The sequence below is a fragment of the Aotus nancymaae genome, unplaced genomic scaffold, assembly GCF_030222135.1.
Source record: "Aotus nancymaae isolate 86718 unplaced genomic scaffold, 86718_ANA_hifiasm-v0.15.2.pri h1tg000076l, whole genome shotgun sequence".
In the NCBI taxonomy this organism is placed as follows: Eukaryota; Metazoa; Chordata; class Mammalia; order Primates; family Aotidae; genus Aotus; species Aotus nancymaae.
Window position 1 is genome coordinate 21,066,977 of NW_026988491.1, and position 25,459 is coordinate 21,092,435.

At 58.3% G+C, this 25,459-nt stretch overlaps 1 protein-coding gene across 2 annotated transcripts in view; it reads right to left on the bottom strand.

Moving 5' to 3' along the window:
* Window positions 1-5,731: 5,731 nt before the first annotated feature.
* Window positions 5,732-25,459, bottom strand: part of GRAMD4 (GRAM domain containing 4) — an 84,886-nt gene continuing 65,158 nt past the window's right edge. For both annotated transcript variants that reach the window (XM_021668660.2, XM_064368234.1), the window contains exons 5-19: window positions 23,324-23,385; window positions 21,742-21,874; window positions 21,048-21,073; window positions 20,795-20,886; window positions 19,243-19,334; window positions 18,150-18,198; window positions 16,858-16,929; window positions 16,343-16,386; window positions 16,165-16,274; window positions 12,493-12,647; window positions 11,793-11,937; window positions 10,941-11,034; window positions 10,055-10,139; window positions 8,711-8,779; window positions 5,732-8,233 (exon numbers count right to left, since the gene is read on the bottom strand). In XM_021668660.2, coding sequence (XP_021524335.1) covers window positions 8,129-8,233; window positions 8,711-8,779; window positions 10,055-10,139; window positions 10,941-11,034; window positions 11,793-11,937; window positions 12,493-12,647; window positions 16,165-16,274; window positions 16,343-16,386; window positions 16,858-16,929; window positions 18,150-18,198; window positions 19,243-19,334; window positions 20,795-20,886; window positions 21,048-21,073; window positions 21,742-21,874; window positions 23,324-23,385 — 1,333 coding nt within the window. In that variant the 3' untranslated portion in view covers window positions 5,732-8,128. The remainder of the gene's footprint in view (window positions 8,234-8,710; window positions 8,780-10,054; window positions 10,140-10,940; window positions 11,035-11,792; window positions 11,938-12,492; window positions 12,648-16,164; window positions 16,275-16,342; window positions 16,387-16,857; window positions 16,930-18,149; window positions 18,199-19,242; window positions 19,335-20,794; window positions 20,887-21,047; window positions 21,074-21,741; window positions 21,875-23,323; window positions 23,386-25,459) is intronic.

Below are 25,459 nucleotides of genomic sequence, written 5' to 3' on the forward strand. Positions count from 1 at the left end.
GCCCTGGGCTCCCAGGTCAGCTCTCAGCAGCGGCTTCTGAGGGCCTCGGGTTTGGCAGGAGCAGGAGGCCTAAAGAGGGGACAACTCCGAAGCACTGCATGGGGGTGGGGCAGGTCAGCCTCCCAAGGGTCTTGTTTCATGAGTCACATCAGTGCCAGGAACTCCAATCTCAGGATCCACCAAGGTATGTGAGAGGAGCTGTGTCGGGAGGTCACCAACCCATCCTGTCCCTCCCTGGCCCCTAGCATGGCCAGTGCCATGGCCACCCCTAGGTCATGTCGCCAGGCAGGTGCAGTGTGCAAAGCACCAAACCAAGCGGACTTAAGAATCTGCTCTCAGCTCTATAACAAAGTTGTTTCAGCTCCTTGATGCCAGCTGCCTTGGCACCCACGCATGTTCAGTCTCTTGCAGATCAATCTGTTGTTCAGTGGGCTGCACGGGTCTCTGTGCCCTGTGCTGTGTCACTACCAGCCCAGACCCCCATGCCCAGCTTAAATGCTCTCTCCTCCAGGAAGCCTTCCCTGGCTACCCAAGGCATAAATGTTCCATCCTGCCTCTAAGAACCCTTTGAACCCAGGCTGCCGTGGGATTTGGTTACTTGTAGGTAGGTTGTATTTTCCTTTGGTTCATCTCTGTCTACTCTGGGCCCAGTTGGGACCTGGCAAGAACTCCTGATAGAGTAAGTCCTAGCCAGAGAAAAAAAATAAAGGGCATCCAAATTGGAAAAGAGGAAGTCAAACTATGTCTGCCGATGATACAATCTTATACCTAGAAAACACTAAAGATTCCTCCAAAAGACTTCTAGATTTGATAAATAAATTCAGCAAAGTCTGAAGTTACAAAATCATTGTATACAAATCAGTAGCACTGCTATACCCCAGCAACAATCAAGCCGAGAATCACATGAACTCAATCTCTTTTTTTTTCCTTTGAGATGGAGTCTTGCTCTGTCACCCAGGCTGGAGCGCAATGGTGCAAGCTTGGCTCACTGCAACCTCCACCTCTTGGGTTCAAGTGATTCTCCTGCCTCAGCCTCACAAGTAGCTGCGATTACAGGTGTCTGCCACCATGCCCAGCTAATTTTTGTATTTTTAGTAGAGATGGGGTTTCACCAGGTTGGCCCACATCTATAATCCCAGCACTCTGGGAGGCCAAGGTAGACGGATCACCTGAGGTCAGGAGTTCAAACTCAATCCCTTTTACAGTACCTACACACAAAAAGTAAGATGCATAGGAATATACTTAACCAAAGAGGTGAGATATCTCTACAAAGAGAACTATAAAACACTGCTGAAAGAAATCATAGATGATGAAAACACATGGAAATACATCCCATGTTCATGGATTAGAACAATCAATACTATGAAAGTGACCATACTGCCCAAAGCAATCTACAGAGTCACCGCAGTTCTAATCAAAATACCAACATCATTCTTCATAGAATTAGAAAAAAAATCTTAAAATTCATATGGCATCAAAAAAGAACCCGAATAGCCAAAGCAATCCTAAGCAAAAAACAAATCTGGAGGCAGCACGTTACTCAACTTAAAATTATGCTATAAGGCAGTAGTAATCAAGACAGTATCGAGGCAGTGTCTACTGGTATCAATGTAGATACACAGACCGATAGAACAGAATAGAGAACCCAGAAATAAAGCCAAATACTTACAGCCAACTGATCTTCCACAAAGTACACAAAAACATAAATTGAGGGCCGGGCGTGGTGGCTCATGCCTGTAATTCCACCACTTTGGGAGGCCGAGGTGTGTAGATCACCTGAGGTCAGGAGTTCAAGACCAGCCTGGTCAACATGGTGAAACCCCATCTGTGGGAAGGAGAAAAGTTCCTTTTTAAAATTTCCTTTCTTGTTAAAGAATAAGTGTGCTAGTAACTCTGTTAAGCCCTATGCCATGTAGCTTTTAGACACGCCATGCTTACAGGCATGTAGTACATTCTATGTCCTTGTACTTTAACCAAGATATCTGTGCTGCACGTGCTCACAGGCACGTCCCAGCTCTCCATTGCTTTTACCTGCTTAGAAAAGTTTTAAGTTATTAGCCAATCGGGTTTTAGTTTAGATTGTGAGGTCTGGCTCCAGCCAACGGAGATCAGACACAGCAGTAAGGACGACCCCAAATGTGTAAGGGATAAATGTGTGTGTTTTCCTTTGTTCTTTGTACTCTCGTGGCATGATGGCTAGTGAGGGTCCCCTTCCTGCAGTCCAGGAAGTAAAAATTACATTGCTAAAAGATCCTTTATCTCAGTGCTAATTTTTCTTTGCAGCACTGAGCATCTATTTCCAACAGCCTTCCAAAGTTCTGGGATTACAGGAGTGAGCTACCATGCCCAGCCAAAAGTTTATATTTTGAGGCTTTTTTTTCCCATTAATATTTTGTAGAGACAGGGTCTCACTATGTTGCCCAGCCTGGTCTCAAACTCCTGACCTCAAGAGACGCTCCCATCTTGGCCTCTCAAAGTGTTGGGATTACAGGCATGAGACACCACACTTGGCCTTTGAGGCTATCTTAAAATTTCTGTTTTGTTTTGCATAGAAATGCAATTTTTTTTTTTTTTTTGAGACAGAGTCTCACCAGTGCCCAGGCTGGAGTGCAATGGCGTGATCTTGGCTCTCTGCAACCTCCACCTCCCAGGTTCAAGCGATTCTCCTGCTTCAGCCTCCTGAGTAGCTGGGATTACAGGCACTCACCACCATGCCCGGCTAATTTTTGTATCTTTACTGGAGACGGGTTTCACCATGTTGGCCAGGCTAGTCTTGAACTCCTGACCTCATGATCTGCCTGCTACAATTATTTTTATGCATTGTGTTATATCCAGATACCATGCCTCCTGTCAACCCAAAGTGACATCAAAGAGCTCTCCCAACAGTTTGTTTGGGAACAGCAAGGGGATTGCAGTTGGGATATGTGTGCCATGCCGGTAGGCATTCTGGGGGGTGTTCGGGATAAAAGCGACACTTTAAAAGGCAAAGAAGTCCACGTGAGCTGCTCTAGAATGAAGTTCACAGGTCACGCAGCTCATGGCAGGAGGCAGTGCTGTTCACTGCGGGAGTGGCCATCACTGGGTGGGTGCCCAGGTGGGTGCCCTCGTGCCAGTGGGGGATCCGGAACCTGCAGTCCTGAGGTGCTCCTGGGTGCAGGCCCAAGAGGGCTTCCTCACGGCCTCCCCTTTTGACTCTATTTTGTACCAGCAACTTCCACACTCGTATTAAGATAATTTCCCTGTGAATTTGGGGGTTTTCTGTCACCACCATACCATTTACAAATAGTAACAACTGATTATCTTCTTTACAACTGTGTACCGTCCAGCTACTTCCCTAGCTTTCGATGCCAGCTGTGACTTCTGGTAGATTTGAGCAGAGAGGTGGCGGGGGCCTGGGCCAGCTCCTGTCTGAGGGAGCGGGCCAGCTGCCCATCACTGCCTCTTGGCTCTGGCCCCATCCCGGCTGCCCCTCTGTGATCCCAGGTATCTCCCTTCCAGCTGACACGAACCCAAGGGCCCCTGGAGGAGGGCAGAGCTGGGCTTCCTGGTTCCAGAGGTTTTGAGGGCAGATTTTGGATTTCAGCGCTGGGTGGCTGCAGCCTGTAGCCCTTTCCCCGGGTGGCTTTCCCAGCTCATGCCCACTCAGGACAGGGTCTTGGGGTCCTTCCTTGGCTGCGCCCTTAGTCTGTGGCTCCTACAGTCTGTGGCGCACGCTGTCCTCCAGCCCCCACTAGAGCTCATAATCCCAGAGTCTGCTGCCTCCTGGAGTTCTGCAGGGCGTGCAGAACAGACCACTACCCTGGGTTCCCAGCATTGCTCACTTTGATCCATGTGTGGCCCTCTCTGATGTACTCATTTATTCATTAAATTCGTCCACTAAATATTTAAAAACACATAGCAAGTACCTATGAAGAGAACCCTGGTCCAAGAATAAAATCATCAACACTTTCATTCCTCTGGGCTCTGTCCCTGATGCACCCCTACGCTGGATAACCCCTCTTCTGATTTGCAGCCAGAGTGCCAGCTTCTGCTGGAAGCTCTGCAGCACCCCATCACCCCAGAATAAAAGTCCTAGAGGGCACCAGGCCTGCCCCACAGGTGTGTGACCTTTCCTTTGTTTCACAGCCCATCTGGTAGCCAGGTACAGCTAAGAGATGCCCCCGAGTAATGTAAAATGCACACACTCAAACACGTAGGATTGCCAAGGAAACCAACTGTACTGAAATAGTTATCACCGTCACTCGGAAAATGGTGATAGAGCCAATGTAGGCACCTTTACTGACATTAAATGATGAAATATACACAACAGGTAAGTTGTCAGTTTTAAGCACAGAGGCTGTGGGCTGAGGGTGGGTTGAGCACTTGGAAGCCCTTGGCCGGCCCCTCCACCTCCTTCATGGCCCAGCTCCAGTGACACCTGCCACGGGCCCAGACTGCCCCCAGTCTGTGTGGAGGGGTCTGTGTGGGCTGCCGACAGGTTAGGTAGGCCCCTTGTTCCAAGTTAGGGGCGAGCAGGGGGAGGACTTGTTGCAGAGGACAGAGGGGTGGGTGGAAAGGGTTGGTGGGTACCACAGCATGGATGTGTGCTGGGAAGGATGTGATGGTGTGTTTGCCGGGTTCCTAGCCCATTACTGCTGTGTCCCAGCACCAAGGACAGGGCCTGCTATGTATGGCTGGCGGAGTAGGTAGATGGCTGGGTGGATGGATGGATGGATGGACGGATAAATGGATGGACTGATGGGTGGGTGGATGAATGGATAGATGAATAAATGGATGGGTAGGTGGGTGGATGGATGGATGGATGGGTGGGTAGGTGGATGGATGGATGGGTGGGTGGATGATGGATGGATAGTGGATAGATGGATGGTGGATAGATCGATGGATGGGATGGTGGATAGATGGATAGATGGATGGATAAATGGATTGATGGGTGGGTGGATGGATAAATGGATGGATGGGTGGGTGGGTGGGTGGATGGATAGACAAATGGATGGATGGGTGCATGGGTGGATGGGTAAGTGGATCAGTTGCGGGCTGGCTATGTCAATGGGGTATGCATATGTCCTACTATCTGAGACCGTGCCCCTTAGGGTGGAGTTGCCCACTTGACCTGGTTTCCGCCTGGCTCCAGCTCCCTCCCTGTGTAACCTGGTCCTGCCTCCTAGGGGGCTCCTGTGGGCTTGAGGCACAGGAGACTAGGCACCACCACACGTACCTGGCAAAGGCCTATACTCAACTGCAGGGGTTTCAAAAGCCAGGCAGGTCCTTGCACCATTCTGTGTCCAGTATCAGCATCTGGACAGACCAAGCCCCAAGTGTTGCTGGAAACTCCTCCATCCAGGACCCCCAGGCAGGCAGGACACCACAGTGGCGTGGGGCCAGAGCCTGCACCCTGACCCCAAGGCGCTGCCTGCCTCCACCTCCCCCACCCCGCCCTGCCCTGCAGGCCTCGCCCGTCGCCACCTGGTCTCCTGTCTTCTGGAACTCGAGTCCTGCCTCCTGCTGCCAGCGTCCGATGCCCACGTCCGACAGGACTCTGCCTCTCAGCCCACCTCACCCCACAGTGTCGCCCAGGCCATGTCAGTACCTGAACACCCCATAGCCAGCAGCCGTGGGGCCCCAGGGAGTGGCGGGCTGCCAAGGGGCACTGAGGGCCTGGGGTTGGTGGCCCGGCTGGGTCCGGCCACCTACAATTCATGTGGCCCTGCCAAGGAGGTGGACAGCCCTGAGCCTTAGCACAAAGCATTTTAGGTTTATTTAAATAAAAATTATAATTTATACAAGACTTCTTCTTTAAACAAAGAAAGTTTTCTTTAAAAAATGTTACAGGGGAATTTTTTTCATCGGTTCTTAATACAGTACAATCCTTTTGTTGAACAAAAGTCACACTGGCAATGATTATTTACACATCCAAAATAGACTCAGGCTTCAGACATAAAAAATTTAACATTCATCTAGTTCAGTGATTAGTCATAGAAATTAAACATCTGCCCAGATGGACACAATTTGGTAAAAACCACAGCTTCCCTCAACGGGGAGCCCAGAGCCTGCGCCGGTCTGAGTTCTGCTCCGGAGGACCTCCAGGGAGGGGCCTGTGCTGGCAGCCATGGCCTCCCGCTCCCCACTTCCAGCAGCCGACCCTCCCTGGAGGTCTGCGGCCACACCCGGCAGGTGGTCAGTTTTCATCTCCCTTTCTCCACAAAAGGACTCAAACTGAACCACAAGACTCTGGTAAAGAAGCCCCAACTGCCCCAGGGAGCCCTCCTGCTGCGTTTGGGGACAGAATCCCAGCACCTAAGAAGAGGCGCTCACTGGCCCCGAGGCCCTGGACCCGCCCTCAGGCACTACCCAGCCCAGCCCAGGGGAGAAGGGTGTGACATCGCCCCTACAGCCACCCCTGGGGGTGGGTCAGCACCCACCCTGTGTTGCCTTGTTGCCTCAGGCAGCGAGGTGGGGTTCACTGAGGTGGGCCCCCTCCCCTGGTGCACCCCTCGAGGGGCCAGACCCATGGCTCAGAGTGGGTTCTGCCCCCATTCGTCACCTGGATGCCGACGTCTGTGCAGCCTAGAGCCGAAGAGGTTCTGCTGCCCGGGATGAGACGTGTGCTTAATCTGGTGGTCGGCGCGGCTCCCTGCAAAGCACCCTGGCACCAGCGTGTGACCCTGCAGCCCCCAGGAAGCAGGTGAAACCAGCCCGTGCCTCCGGATCCCTCACCCACACCAGCAAATGAGGATTGGAGCAAAGGTAAAAATTACATCTGAAAAATGATATAAAAATAAGAAAAACAGCTTGCTCTCTGTAAAAAATATAATCTTCAGTTTCTTCAAAAAACAACAATCTCAACGACACCCAAGGGACAAGCTGAGGGGGCTGCGGAATCCACCCCAGCAGATGCGCAAGCCACCTCCGTCCACGAGGCCCAGGCCTCCTTTCCCTCCCTTCAGCCCAGTGCAGGAGGCCCCAGCAAACCAGGCCTGAGGGGTGCTCCCTCCACAAATGCCACCTTGTTCCCAGGAAGCGCAGGCTTCCCGGGGGCGGGGCGTGGGCTGGGAGGGGTCTGTGCTGGACTGGCCCTGACTAGGCACAGAGGGGAGGGAAGACCATGTCGCCTCAGCGGCAGGCAGTGCAGGCCCAAGCCTCTGGGCTCGGCTCACAGTTGCTCCCTAAGGCACAGGAGCTGCCCGAGCCGCTCCCACGGCCCAAAGGCGGCTGCAGCCTGGGCCACCACAGACCCGGAGCGCTGCTGCCTGCCCCCTCCCCCCACCAATCCAGGCAGCCGCAGCCTAGAGGCCACGGGCCGGACGAGCCACAGTGCTCAGAGCACCCCCAACGGCCTTCTCAGATGTTCTCCTGGGCCTTCCAAAGAGCCAAGTGTGAGAAAGATGTGCTTTGCCTGCACGCCGTCCTGTGTTCTTACTGGTCACCCACCACAGATCTCCTGGTCGGCGCTCAGGCCGAGAGCGGCAGGTGCCCTCACTGATGAGGGGCTGAGCGCCCTGGAGGCTGGCGAGGGGCAGGCCCGTCTCACCCTCCTGCTCCCATGGAGCGAGTGTAGAGCACAGGCAGGGACACTGTGCCCCGCCCTGACCCGGCGCCGAGGGCAAACGCTGCAGGATGGGCTTGTGGAAGGGGAAGGAGGACTGCCAGGCCCGTCTCGGTGGTTGGTGAAGCACCCCCATGTCCCTCCGCGATGATATCTTCCTGTCCCCAGGGGGAGGGGCCCTGCACTCCTCAGCTATGGCTTTGGTGGTGGACGAGCTTCAGGCCTCTGGAGAGCAGGACGCAAGGTTGCGAGAGCCTCTTGGGGCGGCCAGAGAGGTTTCTCTGTACAGGCTGGAATGGAGAAGGGCAGGGCCCGGGGTCCTGTACGTCCTCTCCACGGGCCCCCGAGGGCCTCTGTCCCCCTAGTCCACAGGTGTCCCTCAGAGGCACCTGATGTGCCCCATGGGAGAGGGACACCCCCGTCCCTGCGAGCCCTGGCCCCTTCGTGGTCGATGAAACGCAGAGGTCAACACAATAGAACCACAGGTCCAGGAGAATTATTGCAAAAGCTCATGAGGATGTCCAATTGTTTCCACTACCAAATTGTTAAAAAAAAAACTCCAGCAACGTCCCAGGCAAGTCAACACTAGCTGTCACCGCCGGATGCTGCCGCTGAGGTGATCTTGATGTACTGGCTGAAAATGGTCTCGAAGGCCTCATCCCTGTGCACCATGGCGCCAAACACGAGTGGCTGGCGGGGAAGAAATGCCAGCAGTGAGCGGGGCACAGCCAGGCTGGTGCCAGGACCAGGACCAAGATGAAGTCCAAGACCAGCCCAGGCCAGGCCAGCACACAGTCACATGGGTCTGGGTGCAAAAGACAGATGTCCCCCCACTACCCAGCTCGCCAGGCTCCCAGCCTTCAGGAAAACGGAGCCAAGCGGCAGAGGGGAGCCAGGCCCCAGGCCCGCGCCTCCCTCCTCCCAAGTCACTGAGATGGGACCCCTGTGCCCAACATCCTGTCTGTCCCAGGACTCTATGGCCCCGGCAAGATTCCACCCCAACCTGGACGCAGCCCCAGGCTCTGGCTGCTTCGAGGGAGGGACAGCTTTGCGGCCTGTTGCCCAAACTGAAACACCGGCTGTCTGCCCCATGCTGGTCCCAGGGCTGCTCACAGCCAGGCCCCTGGGCCCACACTGACCCCTTGGCGGCCCCTGCCCGGCACTTACTTTCTGGGTTGATGGCGTGGAAACAGCAATCCCCATGCCTGAACCCGGGAGGACAGACAGGACCTTGTACTGAAAGACAAAGCATGGCTGTCACCGCAGGTCTCTCCTGGGGGACAGGGAGGCACAGACCTCTGCAGGCCCAGGGCATCCTCCTCCACTGTACACACAGGCACCTGGGACTTCCAAGCAACAGAGGGTAAGGTCCTGTGGGCACCTCCTCACTTTGTGGCAGAGACACAAGACTTGTAACGGGTCCATCCCACCCAATCCCAGACTGCTGGCCAGCTGGCCTAAGGAAGGCCAGAGATAAGCAGCCCCGAGGAGACTGATGGTGGGCACTGGGCCCCAGAACTCACTCTCAGGGCCTGGCACCAGGAGGGGCGTCTGTCAGCACTGTCAACCGCAAGAGGCAGACTGAAAGGACCCCAGCCCTGAACTCACCCCTTCTGGTCACCTGACTAAACACTTTTCCACAGCGGGGTAGGGGAGAGGACCACCACCGCCATGGGCTGGGAGTGCCCGCCGTGCCAACGCAGACATGGCCAGGATGCTCGGAGCCGTGAGGGGGCTGGGGGCCCTGACACCCTGGCAAGCGTGCCTGCCTCTGTCCACAGGCACCTGCAGCACGTCCACCTGCTCATTCCATGTGATGGCATACGAGGGAAAATGCTAAGAAAATGCCCAGAGCAGATGCAACCATCTGAGCTCTTACCTGAAAACTGCGTCCCAAGCGGAAGCTCAGGGTCCCTGGACTTTTCTTTGCGGGCAGGGTCCCAGATACGAGGGGTGGGGAATCCAGCAGCCAGAGCAGGGCTTGGGCGCCTGACCTCATGGGATCCAACCCAGCCCCTCCACTTTGAGACACACAGTCCAGACAAGTGGACCCCAGGACAGGGGCTGACCCACAGGGATATGGAGACTAAAGTCAAGGAAATGGACCGTGGCCAGTGTGGCTGCGCCGCCCAGATGCTGACAGAGGCTGGCAGGATTTCCACAGAGATCGATACAAAGTGGGCCCTAAGGGGGCTACAGCGACACTGGTGGACGTCTCCACATGGCACCGCCCACCAGATGGCACCACCCCCAAATGGCACTGTCCTCCAGATGGTACCACCCCCCGGATGGCACCATCTCCTAGACAGCACTGTCCCCTCAGATGGCACCATCCCCCAGATGGCACTGTCCCTGGGATGGCAGCATCCCCCAGACAGCACTGCCCCCCCAGATGGCACTGTCCCCCCATGCTGCAAGTGCAACCAGTGAAACCCACCAGCCTCATGGACCGAGGCTTTTTTGTTCCTAAAACCAAAAGGTGACGAAGGAAACACAGGGGGAAGCACCAACCTTCTGGATGTCCGTGATGTCCACCAGCTTGATGACTTTGTTTCTCTTTGAGGACCCGGATTTGGAGCTTTCGAAGCATAAGTAACTGGAAGGGGAATGGACAGAGGCACCGCCTGGCTCTTGAACCACAGCGTGCTCCCACCAGGTAGGGGGAGTCCGGGATGCTGCCCCTCAGCCCCCCATGGGACGGACAGCGACGCTCCCTTCCCACCAGACACAGGACCTGTGAAACACTCCAGGCCACTGCTCTGTGTGAAACCTAAGACTGCCATTCCCATGACACCGGGCCCCTGGGATTCCCAGCGAGAAACACAGGCATCCTGGAGCTCTGGCTGGGAGTGTCCAGGTCACCTTCTCTGCAAGAAGCAGAGGGGAGGTGGGGCCTTGGCCACCACTGCAAGTGTGGGGGACAGGGTGGCTGAGGGCCAGGCAAGGCCAAGAATAGACCCCATCCCTGGGCTAGCTCTCCCACTCCCACATTGGGCTCTGGGGTGTAGCAAGGGTAAGTCTTGTTCTAGCAGAGAAGTCAAAGCCCTCTTCTGGCTGTTGTGTCTCAGACAGCAAGGACCCGGGCCTCAGCTCTAGCAGGTCCCCACAGTCCCCTCCTTGGGAGGCTGCCCCTCGCCTCCAAGAACTCTTTGGGCCCCAGATGAGACAGCATCCCCACCGGCCTGAAGGATGACAGCAGTGCCGGCCCAGGCCACGTGTGGCTTGGAGGCAACACCTTTCTCTTGGGAGCCCAGACAGCCAGCAAGAGTGGAGCACGGGGGAGGTGGGGCCACCACTCAGGAAAACCTGCACTGGGCCAGCTGCGCCCTCTCAGGGCCCACACAGCCTCCTGCGCCCCCTCCCCTGCAGCCACGCAGGGCCCCGCGGCCACACTCACTTCTCCGTGACGTAGAGCACCCCGTTCCTGATGTAGTCCGTGGGCATCTTCCGGTCCCTGTTGATCAGGCAGCAGCGCCAGCCGTTCTCGCACACTAATGGGAAAAGGCCCGCCCGTCACGCTTTCCACTGGAAATACCCAGCCTCCGGCCCGACGCGGGGACCTGGGAGCCCTGACTCTCAGAGACTGACATCCGCCCACTGCGTTCATGTAACACCCACAGCGAGAGGAAGGTGCGCCGGCAAGAGGTGGCCCCGGAGGGTGGAAAACAGATGTTTCCTCTTCACCAGGCACTGGTGAAGTGAAGGCGCCCAGGCCGAGCAGAGAGTAGCAGCAGTCTCTGCACAGCCGGCAGCTCCCCGGGACGCCACCTCCACAAGGACCGGCAGGGCCACGGCTCAGCAGAGGATGAGGCTCAGTCCTCCGCAGCTGCCTCATCACACACCCCAGGGTGCCTTGTTTAGGTTAAGAGGAGGTCCCTTCGGGAAGGCTGGCCCATCCCCAGGAAGGGTGACATGTCCCCGGATTCCTGAGTCACCTGTCCCCAGACATGATGGAACCAGGGCAGACCCCCTGCCAGTGCCCTGCAGGCCCTGATGCCTCGCCCTGGACTCTGTCCCCAGCAGGCCGCCTGCGGTCAGGGGTGTGCCGCAGGGTGAATCAGCTCTCCCACACGCATGCCCTCATCCCCTGTAGCCCGTGGAGTCCTCATGAACCTTGGCTCCTGCGCTGCCTGCCGGGACCCTGGGCAGTGGGATGTGAACGCCTTCCGGAGGGCTCCTCTGGCCTGTCACAGGGCGACCCACAGTGTCCCCACACCAGCCTTCAGTCTGAGATTCACAGCCCACATACCCGCCAATGGACGCTCGTTTTCCGTCAGATTGAAGATTTCATGGAAATTGCCCTTTTTGGTGCTGTGGAAGCGGCCGGCGTCCTCCTCTTTACCCAGGCCGGCCGGTGTGCTGGGCACGTAGCTCCGTGACGAGGTCGTCTGCAGCTGCCAACAGCACACAGCGTTGATGTCAGGCCCGCCGCCCACACCCGCAGCACCCACCCTCCCGAAAGCTGGGATCGAATTCTGGAAGACGTGCCTCAGGTCCCCACCTCACCTCAATGGGGAGAGCCCAGCAACCCTTCCTTCTCATCTGAGTGGCCCCGAGGTGAGCATCTAGACGCTCATTCCCCATGGCCCTGGCGGGACACTGTGCTGGACCCCTGGAGGGCCTGTGGGTCCAAGGAAGGCCCTTCTCAAGTTGCCTGGTCTAGTGCCAGAGCCTCACCGTCAGGGACGGCAGGGGTCAGGCACCCCCACGGAGGGGTCACTCCCAGCTCCACTGGCTCTCAGGAGTAATGATCAGTCCCCAGTGTTGCCCTGGGCTTGGGAGGGACTGGATGGGCCTCAGAAACAGCAGTGCCTACTAAGAGGGGGAAAAAACCCCTCACACTTAAGGACCCCATAAAATGGAAGAAACAGCCTCTAAATGAGCCGGAGGTGAACAGAGAACTGTGGGCCTGGGGATCTCCCACCCCCAAAGCTGGGGTCCGAGCTCACTCTGCGGGAGACGGCGGCACTGGAGCGCTCCTTGAGCTGGGGGTCAGTGGGGAGGCTCTTCCAGATGATGTAGGGCGTGTCGTACTTGGCGCGCAGCCTCGGGCAGCGTTTAAAGATGAAATCGATGAGGAAGAACTTGATGCCAGCATAAAGTCCTGAGAGCGGGGGACACGGCCTGTTCCATCTGGAGCCCCGAGGCTGTGCCCGTCCACTCAGGGTGACGGTTCCGGTCCCTCCCACCTCCCAGTCTGAGCTTGGATGTGAGTTCAGCTGCTCACTTAGTCCTCAACCTCGCCCCTCCCACCAGCCTTGCTCCCCTAGGGCCACATCCAGCTGCACAGTCCCCTCCGGAGGGCCACGCCCTGCATACTGAAGCCTATGGCCGGCCTCGCCCCTCACTCCACACACCTTCCCCCACAGAATCACACAGCAACTATGCCCCTCTCCAGCAGGCTCCTCCCCACCTTCCGCTTGGCACTGAAGGGCACCATCACCTGCCCAACAGTTCAGGGAACGCCCCGAGCATCTCCTCAAGGCCCTCCCTGACCCCATCCTGCCCACCTGCAAACTGGTGGCTCTGCCCTCCAAACAGGCCCGATCCACTGAGACCCATGGCCCCACTGCCGGTGCTCCATCCACATCCAAAAGACCCCAAGACTCTCACCACAGACCCTGCCCACTGAGGCCACACCCACACCCACTGAGGCCACACCCTCTCCAGGCCAGACCACACCCACTCCCACCTAGGCGGGGGGCCGGCCCCTCAGCTCTGCTAGGACCCCCCCCACCATCCAATGCCCCTCACTTCTCTCTCCAACTCTGCCCAGCTCAGGGCTGTTCTCCACCCGCCTAAAACACTCAGGACTGTGCCTTCTCTGCCCCAACTTCCCAAACCTGGCACCGAATCTGAGGCCCCTCCACCTGACCTCCTTCACCTGGGTGCCCCTACACCTGGCCCAGCCCTGCTGAGAGGCCTCCCATGACCACTAGGTCATGGGAGCTGCCTAGACAGCTCCCAGCCACTCCTCGCAGGCTCCCCTGCGCCAGCTCCATTTTCTCCCTCACACTGTCACCTGACACAATCATGGGATCATGGGAATCATCCCCCTACTAAGCACAACCTCAGAGAAGAAGGGCCTGGCTGCACCCCAGGACCCCACCTGGCAAGAGACGCAGGTATGGGAGGCAGGGCCGGCCCACACACACCTCCTAATGCACACCCCTGGGCAGCGAAAGCTGTTGGTAGATCTGGTCTCTCTGGACATCCCTCCCAGTGCTGGGGGCTGTCTCACTGCCCACAGTGCCAGCCTGCCAGACCAGACCAGCCGTGGCAGGCCCTCCCTGCAGGGGCCCCGGGGTCAGAGCTCCATGAACTATCTGTGCTATAAGGGGACTGATAAGGCCATGCCTTTGTAGGACATTTTCACATAAACTCATCAATCAAGTCAGACTTTTTGACCCCAAGTCTCAACTTGTCGATTAGCCTTCTTTTGAGACGGAGTCCTGCTCTGCCGCCCAGGCTGGAGTGCAGTGGCTCAATCTCAGCTGACTGCAACCTCCGCCTCCTGAGTTCAAGCAATTCTCCTGCCTGGGTCTCTCGAGTAGCTGGGCACCTACAACCACGTCTGGCTAATTTTTGTGTTTTTGGTAGAGACAGGGTTTCACCATGTTGGCCAGGCTGGTCTTGAACTCCTCCTGATCTCAAGTGATCCACCCGCCTCGGCTTCCCAAAGTGCAAGGATTACAGGTGTAAGCCACCATGCCCGACCAACTTGTTGATTCTTGAAAGATGCTAGGTGTGGGGTGGGGCAGGGCCAGGACCACTCACTTGGACTGAGCTCCAGGCCTCCCTCTATGTGATGCCCCGACCCATGAGGACAGCTCAGCTCAAGCGGGCACAAGTCCCAGATGGGGCCATCCTTGCTTGGGGCAGGCAGCCTCGGCCCCTCTAAGCTCAGGTCTCTCATTAGCACTGCAAAAAGACACATGGGCACTGATGAGCCAGGAATGCCACCTGGCCCACACCTGGCAGGGTCAGCGCTGCCCAGTGGTGGTGGAATGTCAGTGTGGTCGCAAGAACCCAAGCCACCCTGGTTGTCACAAAAAAGGACGCAGGGGCCAGGCACAGTGGCTCAAGCCTGTAACCCCAGCACTTTGGGAGGCCAAGGCAGGTGGATCACAAGGTCAGGAGATTGAGACCAGCCTGGCCAACATGGCGAAACCCCGTCTCTACTAAAAATACAAAAATTAGCCGGGCATGGTGGCACATGTCTGTAATCCCAGCTACTGCGGAGGCTGAGGCAGGAGAATTGCTTAAACCTGGGGGGCAGAGGTTACAGTGAGCTGAGATCTGTCATCCACTGCACTCCAGTCTGGATGACAGAGTAAGACTTCATTCTTGAGGGGGAGGGGAAGAAAAGAAGGGCAGGACAGATCCAGGACTCCAAGACCCAGGTGCACATCCTCAGGTTCCCCGTGGAGGGCGGCCTGCCCCGGAGCTGCCCAGGGGCCCAACTGCACTGCAGCTCCAGAGCCTCAGCCCCCGGACCCAGGCCCAGGGGTCCAGCGGGAGGTCATGGGGTTACCTACACACTCAAGTGCCTAGAGTCTTGGGCGCTAGCCAGAGGGCCTCCAGGGCATTTTCGGGGTAAGGGTCTGATCAAATCTGGCTCTGCCCCCTCCTGGTGATGGCACCTGACGGCCACAGTGAGCTCTGTTGCAGCGCCCAGCCCCACTGAGTCCCGAGAGGCCCGTCCTCCCACTAGCAGTTATGCTGGCTCAGGGCTAGGGTCAGGCTGTATTACAGCAAAGGCACTCAGGAAAAGCGGCAGGGGCATCTGCTCTTCCACACAGGCACAGTCCCACACTGCTCCTCTAAGTGGCATGCCAACCCCAGACTGCTGAGGGGCCGGGTCTGACCTCCCGACTCCAGCACGGAGCTCTCCCCACCCCTGGCTTTGTGGCTCCTACAACCACATGCGCTGCCCTGCTTGGCCTCAGGCAAGCCCCACCTGCCCCTCAAGGACAGGACCCTGGCGGCCTCGCTCCCACATGCCAGTGTGTGGCCCACATCAGACACTGGATCGTTGTTATTGAGGAAAAAAGAAAGAAAGAAGAGAAGAAAGAAAAAGAGAAAGGAGGGAAGAGGGAAAGGAAGGGCAGAGAGCACGCAGGGCAGGACTGGATGAGCACCTCCTGGGGTGAGAAGGGGCTGCCACACCCCACCCACCTCCAGCTTTGCAGATGAGTGATTTAGTGGATGTGACCCTTGGCTTCACGCGATGTCACCAAACTCATCAGTTACAACCAACTGCCCTGCACCTCAAACCAGGCACTCGGGCTCCCCGTAACTGTCACCCCTGAGCCCCCAGACGCCCCCAGAGGCGTGTCCTGCCCAGGGCAACTCCCTGACAACCCCAGGGCCTGCTAGCCTGAGTCTTGGGTCCTCCAGCTCCTCCCACTTGGCAGAGACTCTCGGGCCTTGGAAGAGGAGGGCAAGCTTGATTTAAGAAACTATCACCAGTCCTGGGCTTCACTTCTCCAAACTGAAACGTTTTGACAAAAACCAGAGGAAGCATCGCCAGCTCTTGCAGACACCTAGCAGACACTGGTGGCATGCAGATGCCTGTGTCCCCACTCCTGATGCTACAGGCTGCGGGAGCATCTTCTTACCCACAGCGAGTCCCACCAGGCGGTAGGGGAAGAAGCAGGAGGCCAGGAAGGCAGCCCAGAGCGCCACATACAGCTTCTGTGTGATCTCCGGCTGGACCCACATGAACAAGCTGGAAGGAGACAGGAGGCTCAGGCCGGGCGGGCGCCACCAGGCCGGGATTGGGGGCGAGGGACTTACTTCTTGATCTTTTCCAGGATGTCGGCCATCTTGCCGAAAAGGTTCTGCGTGAAGGAAAAACAGCAATTACAGCAGAACCTGGCCTGGGCTGTCGGTCACACCGCGACGCCAGGAGGGCCCCCAGGTCAGGCAGCCCTGAGGTCACCCAGAGCCCAGTGTCCTGCCCAGCTGCTCCTAGGCCAGGGGAGGTGCAGCTCTGGTCTAGGGCAGAGGTGACCGTGCTCACAGCAACAGCAGACCCAGGCCTGAGTCCTTCTAGGAGCTCCGCCTTGGCCCAGGCCCTGGCCCACCATCAGCAGAGGCTGAATCAGGAGGCCCCTTCTCCACCCACCAGAGTTGCTGTAATGACCATATAAGGGCAGGGTGACTACAGGTCAGCTGACAGCGGGTAAACTGGGCCTTCAGTGTCAGGGTTCAGCCCTCCCTGGGCACCAGCTGAGGCCAGCGTAGACACACCCCTGGCCAGCACCTGTGGCCGGTGTAGACACGCCCCTGGCTGGTGCCCGTGGCAGTACCTGGGCTTTCTGGGCGACGTCCAGCACCAGCTGGAACTTCTCAGACACAGTCAGGTCTTCCTTTGGAGGTTCCTTCAGTCAAAGGGGAAAGAGAATTTTCCACTGAAATTTAACAGTTCAGAGAAATGACTGACAACACAGTGTGGTGCCCTACCAGCCCCAGGGACTCTGCTGTCCCCACACAGCTCAGAGGGGATGGTACGTCCCTTGGGGACCTGATACCAGGAGGACACCCCTCTGGGCTGAGGGTGAAATCTCATCCTGTGCCCCTCACTCCACGCACCCAACAGGAGCTGGGCAGAGCTGCCCCTGCAGTGGCTGAGCAGAGGCTCCGACTCACAGAGTTCACCTTCACAGCTGCCCTCCCTCACTTACAGGCAAGGAAACTGAGGCCCAGCCAATGGGAGCCCTGGTCCTGCTTGCCTCCCATTCATTAAGAGCCTCCAGAGGTTTCCCGGGTCCCAGCACTGGGCGGGCAATGGCCTGCCTCCTCTAGGTGCTTCCCCTGACCCCTTGTGCTCCACGCAAGAAACAGGCACTGAGATATCTGACCAAGGGAGGCATCGAGGCCTCTCTTCTGCCCACATCGGGTGGTCCTGCCCCATGGGCCACGGTCTCCCTCTAGAGCAAACTTCTGTAAAGAGCCAGGTAGTGAATATTTTTGGCTTCCTGAGCCATGTGGTCTGTCAACTACTCAACAGCAGTGCAAAAGCAGACGCAGCAATGTGTAAATGAATGGGCATGTCTATGTGCCAATAAAACTTTATTTACAAAGTCAGGCAGAGGGCAGACGTGGGTTTTTTGCTGTTGTTGTTTTGTTTTTTTGAGACAGAGTCTTGCTCTGTCGCCTAGGCTGGAGTGCAGGGGTGGGATCTCGGCTTACTGCAGCCTCCAAGAGGTGGACTCTTGAGTCTCAGATGCGAACAGGTCCACTTGTCCAGCTTACTGCTCACCACCCTACCTGGGGGGGATGTGGGGGCCAGAGCGGCCCCTTGATGTCCCCCACCCTGCCACATCACATCCTCGCTGGGAAGCCTCAGCTAGGACAGGCCAGGTCCAGGCAATCTGCTTCTTGCACAGCCAAACCTGGCCTAGCAAGGGGGGCCGGGCTGCAGCCTCCCTGGGCTCGGGGCTAGGGAGGGGCTGGCCTCCTCCCCTCCTCTTTGGGCCAGGGCAGGGCTCCCAGGAAGACCACACGGCCTCCTCCAGAGGCTTCCTGGAGCGGCGCCCAGAGGCTGTGAGGCCTGACGTGATGGAGACAGTCGGAGACCCTGCACCCTCCAGCGACCTACCATGGGCTCAGACACTTCTGGCACGATGCTCCACTGTATCCGCCAGCCCCTGGCAAACAGAAAACACACATATCTTTAAAACAGTGCTACCTGAGGCAGGGAATGGCATCAAATCACCAGCCCTGCATGCCCAGCTGGGCTTGGAGGGAGTCCTTCTTTGCCATTCTATGCTGCCCAATGGGGAGAAAAAGGCCCCCTGAAGCCCCCTGCTGTGAGAGCAGACAACTCCTGTCACCCCCAGCAGCCCCTTCCCTGGGGCCCTTCTGGCCACAGGGGACACACTGAAAAGTGGCCAGAGGTGTAGGGAGGGCAGCCCTTCAGCATCAGCCAGCCGGGGTGGCATCAGCCAGGGTCCAAGCTCATCCTGCCCAGCTCTGGGTACCAACGACCCCTTCCAGAGTATTTAAGTGATTTCTACAAAAACATTTTCAAATGACCCAACTGGGGCAGGCACAGAAAACCATCTAGAAACACAGTGCATAGAAGTGCAAACTTCAGCTCCCCCCTCAGCCCCCGTGCAAGGCTGAGCTTCACTCCTGGGGGTAACCGCAGGCTAAGACAGGTCCAGCCGTGCCAGGACTGGGGTCTGCCCCAGGGTGTGGGCTTCCAGAGCCCCCCTCAGCCTCCACAGAAAGAGGGTGCTCAGAGGGGTACAAGGAGTGACACAAGGGCGTGACTCAGGCCAGGGTTGACGTGTCCGTCACACGGGCGTGCTGTCTGCAGGAGACTGAAACTCGTTCCCAGTCCAGCCTTCCAGGGGGTTGAGCTCTGCTGGCTTCACCCTCCTACTCACCGCCACTGAGGCTGAGGAGAAGTCCCTGTGACGTTCGGGGAGGTGCTGAACAGCACGGGCTCTGCTGGCCGCCCGGGGAAGGAGCTGCTGGGGGATCTGGGAACTTTCCACTACCATCTCTAGCAAACCAGGGAGGGGGCAGCCACCCTGTCTGGGGGTCTCCGGAGGCTGTCAGGGGACCGCCCCTGAAACGTCAGTGCGTGACATACCCAGCTGGGGTTACAGCTGTGTGAGACACAGGAGACAGCACAGCCACACACACGGTGGGAGAGAGTGGCCAGAACAAACCGGCTCACCTACCTGGCGATGAGGTAATTGAGGGATAACCTCAGAATTGCTAGAAATAGGAACAATGGGATGGCCCAGCCGTGCCACACGGCGTTCATGTACACCTGCGGATGAGAGACGGGTGTCAGGTCCCCGACAGTGTGGTTCAGGACGAGGCACGTCCCTCCCACCTCCCCCAACCAAGTGGCCCCAGCAGGGAGACCAGGCCAACCCCCAGCTCTCCAGACACTCAAGAGGGCCCGTCTGACGGGGAAGGCAGAGGAAGGGCTGCTTCCCTGGTTTAAGAGCTTCGGGTGGAAGCGAGGAGCCACTCAGGGAGGTGGGAGGATAGAGAAGCATGTCCTGGGGTCAGAAGGCGGCAGCGGGTTCCACACAGGGGTCCCGCCGCCCCAGGTGTGGTTCCCAGGCACCAGACTTGGGGCATCACCAGGATTCAGCCTGGCAGGGTGAGGTGGCCAAGTACTGGCTGAGGATGAGCCAGGTCCACGCCCAGGGCCACCTTCATGCCAGACACCATCTGTGCCCAGCACGGAGCCCGGGACACGGAGCAGATGCGCAGACAGGGCAGGGCTGGAGGTGGGGCCTGAGGGCAGGGCCGGTCTGGGGCTCATCTCTTAGTGAAAGAGACATGGCACAGGGGCCTCTGGGGCCCAGGCAGCAACGGCCTCCCATCGCAAAGCATCTGTGAGGGGCGGCGGGAGAAGAGGCCTTCCAGGGCCAGGGTGCAGCCGGTGCCCCAGCACCCATCCTTCATCTGTGAGTGTACAAAGTGCCCATGTCCCAGGTGGGCAGTAAGTGCCTGGGGCAGGCACAGGGCCACAGGCTTCAGGGACTTTCTGGAGAGCCTGACCCAGGCCAAGGTCATGTGGGGACCTCTCCCAAGGGGCCCACTTGGCAAGACAGAGCTGCCTGTGGGAGCCCTGGATGGTGCCAGGCTGTGGACACCTGCTCTTTGGCCTGGAGGACCCAGCAACTGGGTGGGCAGCCTGTATCTTCCTCGTGCTGGAGGCATAGCCTCCACCCCAGGTCAGGGGGCTCCCCTGGAAGACCAAGTCCTGAGACACAGATGGTGTGTCTCCTGTCCCACAGGGCAGTTCCAGGCAGGGCGGTTGGCTCCCTTTCCCCAAGGCCCCAGCAATGCTGGCCCTGACATCCTCCAATCCCTCAGGACTCATGGCGCACAGAGGCCGGGCCGGGTCCCCTCGTGCTGCTCTGCCCTTATCAGGTGCCCCGGGCCCAGCACCAAGTTCTCTGTGGCCCTCAGCAGCGTGGCCACCACACCACAGGGTAAGTGCCAAGAGGGGCCTTTCCTGAGGGGACTCTGGGGTGGGGGTCCTGCAGGCTAGTCCCGGGCCACATCCAACATCTTTGATCCTTGAAGTCACCCCCAGCTGGGCATTGGCATCACTGAACCCATTTTACAGAAGGAGAAATCAGCATGTCCCTGGGGCCCGAGAAAGCACCATGGGGGCTATCTCCCATCCCGGGACGGTGCCTGATCATGTGGTGAAGGCTGGCAGCACGTCTCCACCCACCCCACCCGGCCCCTGGAGGACCCACTCACGGTGAAGGCGATGGCAGACGTGTAGACGGAGTACCAGTCAGATAAGGCAGAGAGGTTCTTCACAAAGTTAGTGACAGGCTTGGCACCGCGCTCTGGGGACAGAGCAGACCGCAGTGGTCAGCACCGAGAGCAGGAGCCCCTACAACAACATCTCCCCGGAGAGTCGGCTCGGCTCAGAATCCCAGAGTGCCCACCGCCAGGGGCCCCACCCACACCGAGCAGCGTGGGCGCCATGCAGAGCTCTGGTACTCACTGAGCCGCCTCATGTTTTCAGTTAACCTAAGAGAGAAGGGGAGAGATGGGAGCCAGGGTTAGCGCGCCCACCGGCTCTGCGGTCCCTACTGCCCAGTTCCGCTGGCTCTGCAGGGGGCAGGGAGGATGTCTCAAGAGCCTGGGACCCCCTGAGCACACAGAACGGCCAGGCACAGCAGCTCGGCACAGCAGGGTGTGCCGGGATGGCCCTCAGTGCCATGCCCCAAGCTGGCACTGGAAGGCGGGGGCAACTCGCCAATGAAATTGTCCCCTCGTCTCCCACCTGAGTCCCCAGAACAGAAGATCTCAAGGGCAAGGCCTTTGCTAGCCTGGCTCCCCTGGGACCCCCAGGGCCTATGACAGTGCCTGGCAGGGGAGCCAAGGTTTACTGATCAGGCTCATGAGCCAAGGAAGGCCCCAGGTAGTGGGCAGAGCCCCCCGACCCCATCCCTATACAACTGTCACAAGCCACAGCTGAGAGCAGAGTAAACGTAAACAGCTCTGCTGCCCCTAAGTGGGCCTCGTGGGCCCCTGCCAGGCATGGCCCCCAGAAGGCTGGGCACAACAGACAGCTGTGCCACGAGCTCTCACAGACAGCTTTGGCCTATGGTGACAAAGGCTGGCCCACCCACTGAAGCTTCAGCCAGGTACCGCGGCCCCAAAGGCACAGGCAGCCCAGGTTCGGCGACCCCCACCTGCGGGCGCTGAGGGGCTCCTCCGTCTCCACGGTGTTTTCCTCGGGCTGGAACCGGAAGTCCTCCACGTACTCCCCAAACCTCTCATAGAACCACTTCTGCAGGCGCGAGGATAGACCCTGGCTCCGGCGCTCTGCAGGGGGCAGCGGCTCGGTGAGACACAGGGAACACTCAGGGGGTGGGACAGGGAAATGAAGGGTCCTTGTACAAGGGACTTTGAAGGCTCGGTCCTCTGAAGACACGACGTACAAACCAATCAGCACAGAGCAGAGCTGCTCTGGCCATGAAGACCTCATTGGCGGGTGGGTCTCAGTGCTTTTCATGCCCTGTCCCCAGCTCTCTGCCCGCCCTGGGCTCTCGTCAGTGGGCAGCCCATCTGTCCAGGCTGCGGCTGGACCCCTCAGCAGTCTGCATCAAACCCCCTTTCCACCTCTGGGCTGTCAGGAAGCGGCTGGAGGGGTCACTGCCCTGGCCCTGCATATCCGGAGCGTCAGTCAATGGATGCTGCGGTGGGTGGCTGTGTCCTGGGCTGGGGGTGCCTGGCGAGCACAGCCAACCTAGGGTGAGCGCACAGGGATGTCGTGCTGATGACCGGCACTGTTCACCAAAAGCTAAGACCTCTAGAAAGTGACCTCCATCGTGGAAACAGAAGAATCCTTTGGAATGGGGGCTCAGGGAAGCAGACCAGTCCCTCCCGTCAGAAGGCCAAGGAGGAGCTGCCCACAGCAGGTGCTGCCTTGCCACAATTTGGGCCCTGGGACCAGAGGGCTGGCGGTCCCCATACCCAGGGGGCTGCAGTCTCAGGGCAGTGGCTCAAGAGCCACAGGTCGAGGGGACTGAGGTCTGTGTACCCTGAGGCCACCTCGGCAGGGAGGGTGGGGCCAGGGTAGGCTCCTGGGGCTTCTTCCTGCCCCCACGGCAGCCTGGCAGAGTTTTTAAGGGGAGGGTGCAGGAGGGGCTGGCAAACTCATCCCAGCCATGAGCGAACCGGCCGGCTCTGTTCCCATGAACTTTATTTACTGAAATTTCAGGTTTATACAATGTTCTCGAGTCATGAAATGTAACCGTTTAAACCTGTGAGGCCAGGCGGGTACTGGAATTTGCCGACCCCCAGGTGCGGGAACTGTGCCGGCTGCCTGCAGGCGAGGGGTAAGAAAAAGAACAGGCGCTCAAGGATGGAGGACGAGGGGAAGAAACAGGGCACACAGTCTCCCACTCCGCACTCGCAAGCCACCACGGCCCCACTGCCCACTTGGTCCCCTTCGGGAAGGCCGCCAGGGCAGCGGCAGTGACCAGCGTGGCTCTCACACTGCTGTTCCACGGGGCAAGGCTGAAACAGCGAATGTGCGTATTCCCCGAAGAACACACCGTCACGATTTGGTTGAGTGACTGGAAACTTGCAATGACGACTACGATGACTCACCACTCGCATGAGAGACACTAACCCAGTTCCGACGGGAGGAGACTCCCGGATGCCAGCGGGTGCCCGGGCACAGAACCAGCACCTGCTGCCCGCCCACTGCTGAGGGCCTGCAGAACCAGCAGGTGACGCGCACCTGCCCGCCCGCCCGCCAGGGCGTACCTGCTCCATTGTTGGCCTGGGCCTGCCCTTTTGGGGGCTGCTGAGCCGTCTGCTCCTCGGTTCTTAGAAAGCAGAGGGAGAAGAGACAAGAGGTCTGTTAGTTCAAAACTCCATGCACGGTCAGGCTGCGTGAACCTCTGGGGCCCTTGTGACTGCACACCGCCCAGGAGCGCTCAGGGACAGTGGGGCTGCCTCCGGAGTCCCCACTGCTCAAACACGGGTTCCAAGCATAGCCAGGCAAGCACAGAGTTGCCTTCCTAACAGGCACACATTTTGTTGCTAAACAACCACACAGTGGCTCTCAGCACTTTTCTTTTCTATTCACTTTAGCCCAGTTGCTTATCATCAAGCTCAGAATACCATCATATCACCAACACGTCTGCTAATGAGAAGATACTGATCAACACACATGTATTTATTAGGCACCGTGCAGGCCACAGGCTGGGTGCTGCCTGCCAGCGGCCTGTGCCCAGTTCCTAGCTCAGCCTACTCCAAGACCTGCTGGGCTGAGCAGGGGCACTAGACGGCCACCAGGGTCTGCTTCTGTCCCACACCCAGCCGCTCCAGCCAAGGTCTGTGAGCAGGTGCAGCACAGAACCAGGCCGAGTGCTGTGTGGTCACCCCTGACCTTCCTAACTCAGGCTCCTGGTGGGGGGAGAGGGAGGGAGGAAGCTGGGGGAGGAGTGAACCCTGAGAAGACAACAGAGGGCGGAGCACAGGGCGGGGCCAGGTAAGCAGACCGCGAGGTTTTCAGGGGGCTTTGGATCCACAGTGGAGAGAAACTCTGCCCGCTAACAAGTAGCCTTAAACCAAGGTGACAGAATTTTCTTAAAATCCAAAGTAGAAGTTTGCATAAACACAACTGCTGTGCTTTAATCCTGCAGCTTCAGAGCCTGTGGTGTGTGTGCATGTGTGCGGTGTGTGCACACACGTGTCTGCGTGTTTGCATGTGCTCTCACACACCTACCCACCCTGGACAGACCACAGTCACCCAGACCCACCCCAGATCTGCAGCAGGATGACAAGGAAAGAGGTCACTCTGCCTGGGACTGCTCTTCCTTCACCCCTTCTAAGTGCCGCCCCCATGTAAAGCAGGGGAGGGCCCTTCATGCTTCCGGGAGTTTCAGCTTCCATTTCCTGGGTCATAGCCTGCATCTTCCTTTACTGTCCCCTCCCCACGTATTCCCAAGGCCAAGACTGGGCGAGAGGGGGCTCCCTGCGTCCTCACAGCTGACCCAGGCTGGGCACAGCTGCCACCAAGAGGCTTTGGTAAAAGATGAGGACCAGACCCTGGAGTGGGACTGGTGGGGGCGAGAGGACGGGAAGCAGAACACAGGGAGCAGGGCCGAGGGGTCAGCCTCAGGCCACCTTAGCCAGCGGGGGAGAAGCAGCATCCCATGGTGGGGATGGCAATGAGGTCATATGCCTGGGGACCACACCTGTCCCTGGGTCAGGTCTCTGTCACACCTCTACATAATTCAATGTCATTTGAGCCTTGAGCTTCTGTGGATTTTCACAGAAGGTTCAGCATCAGGTACAGTGCCTACCGGGGCCCATGCACCCACTTCTGGTCTGGGAGGTTCTGCCAGGGCGGAACAGGAAAGTGAGGCCACTCCCTCCCCCACCCGAGCTGGATCCCCCACATGACCCCCTCCAGGGCACTCCGCAAATCATGCTGACCTGCAGGAGGCGGGCTTCTCACACACTAAACCTGAGGGTGTTGAAGGGAGCCGCTTCCTCCCGGCCAGCTAAGCTGCAACACTTGGAGTCTTAACAATAGTACTTGGCCCCTGGAGCCCTCAGAGTGGGCAGTCAGTGCTTAGCCAGGGTGAAGGTCATGGGGGCCATGGACAAAGGTGTGGTCAGTGGTGGTGGGAGGCTGGAGGTGGGGGTTGTGGGGGAGGCTAAGGTGGAAGATACAGGGGGAGTCTGAGTGGGAAGGTAAGGGGAGGTTGAGTGAAGGCTGGAGGGAGGCTGAGAGTGGAGGCTGGGTAGAACCTGAGGGAGGAGGCTGAAGGAGTGGAGTCTGAGGAGGGAGGTTGAAGAACTAGATGTTGGTGAGGAGGCTGGGTGGAAACTGAGGGGGGAGGCTGAGATCGTGGAGGCTGAGGGAGAGGCCGAGGCAGGAGGCTGCTG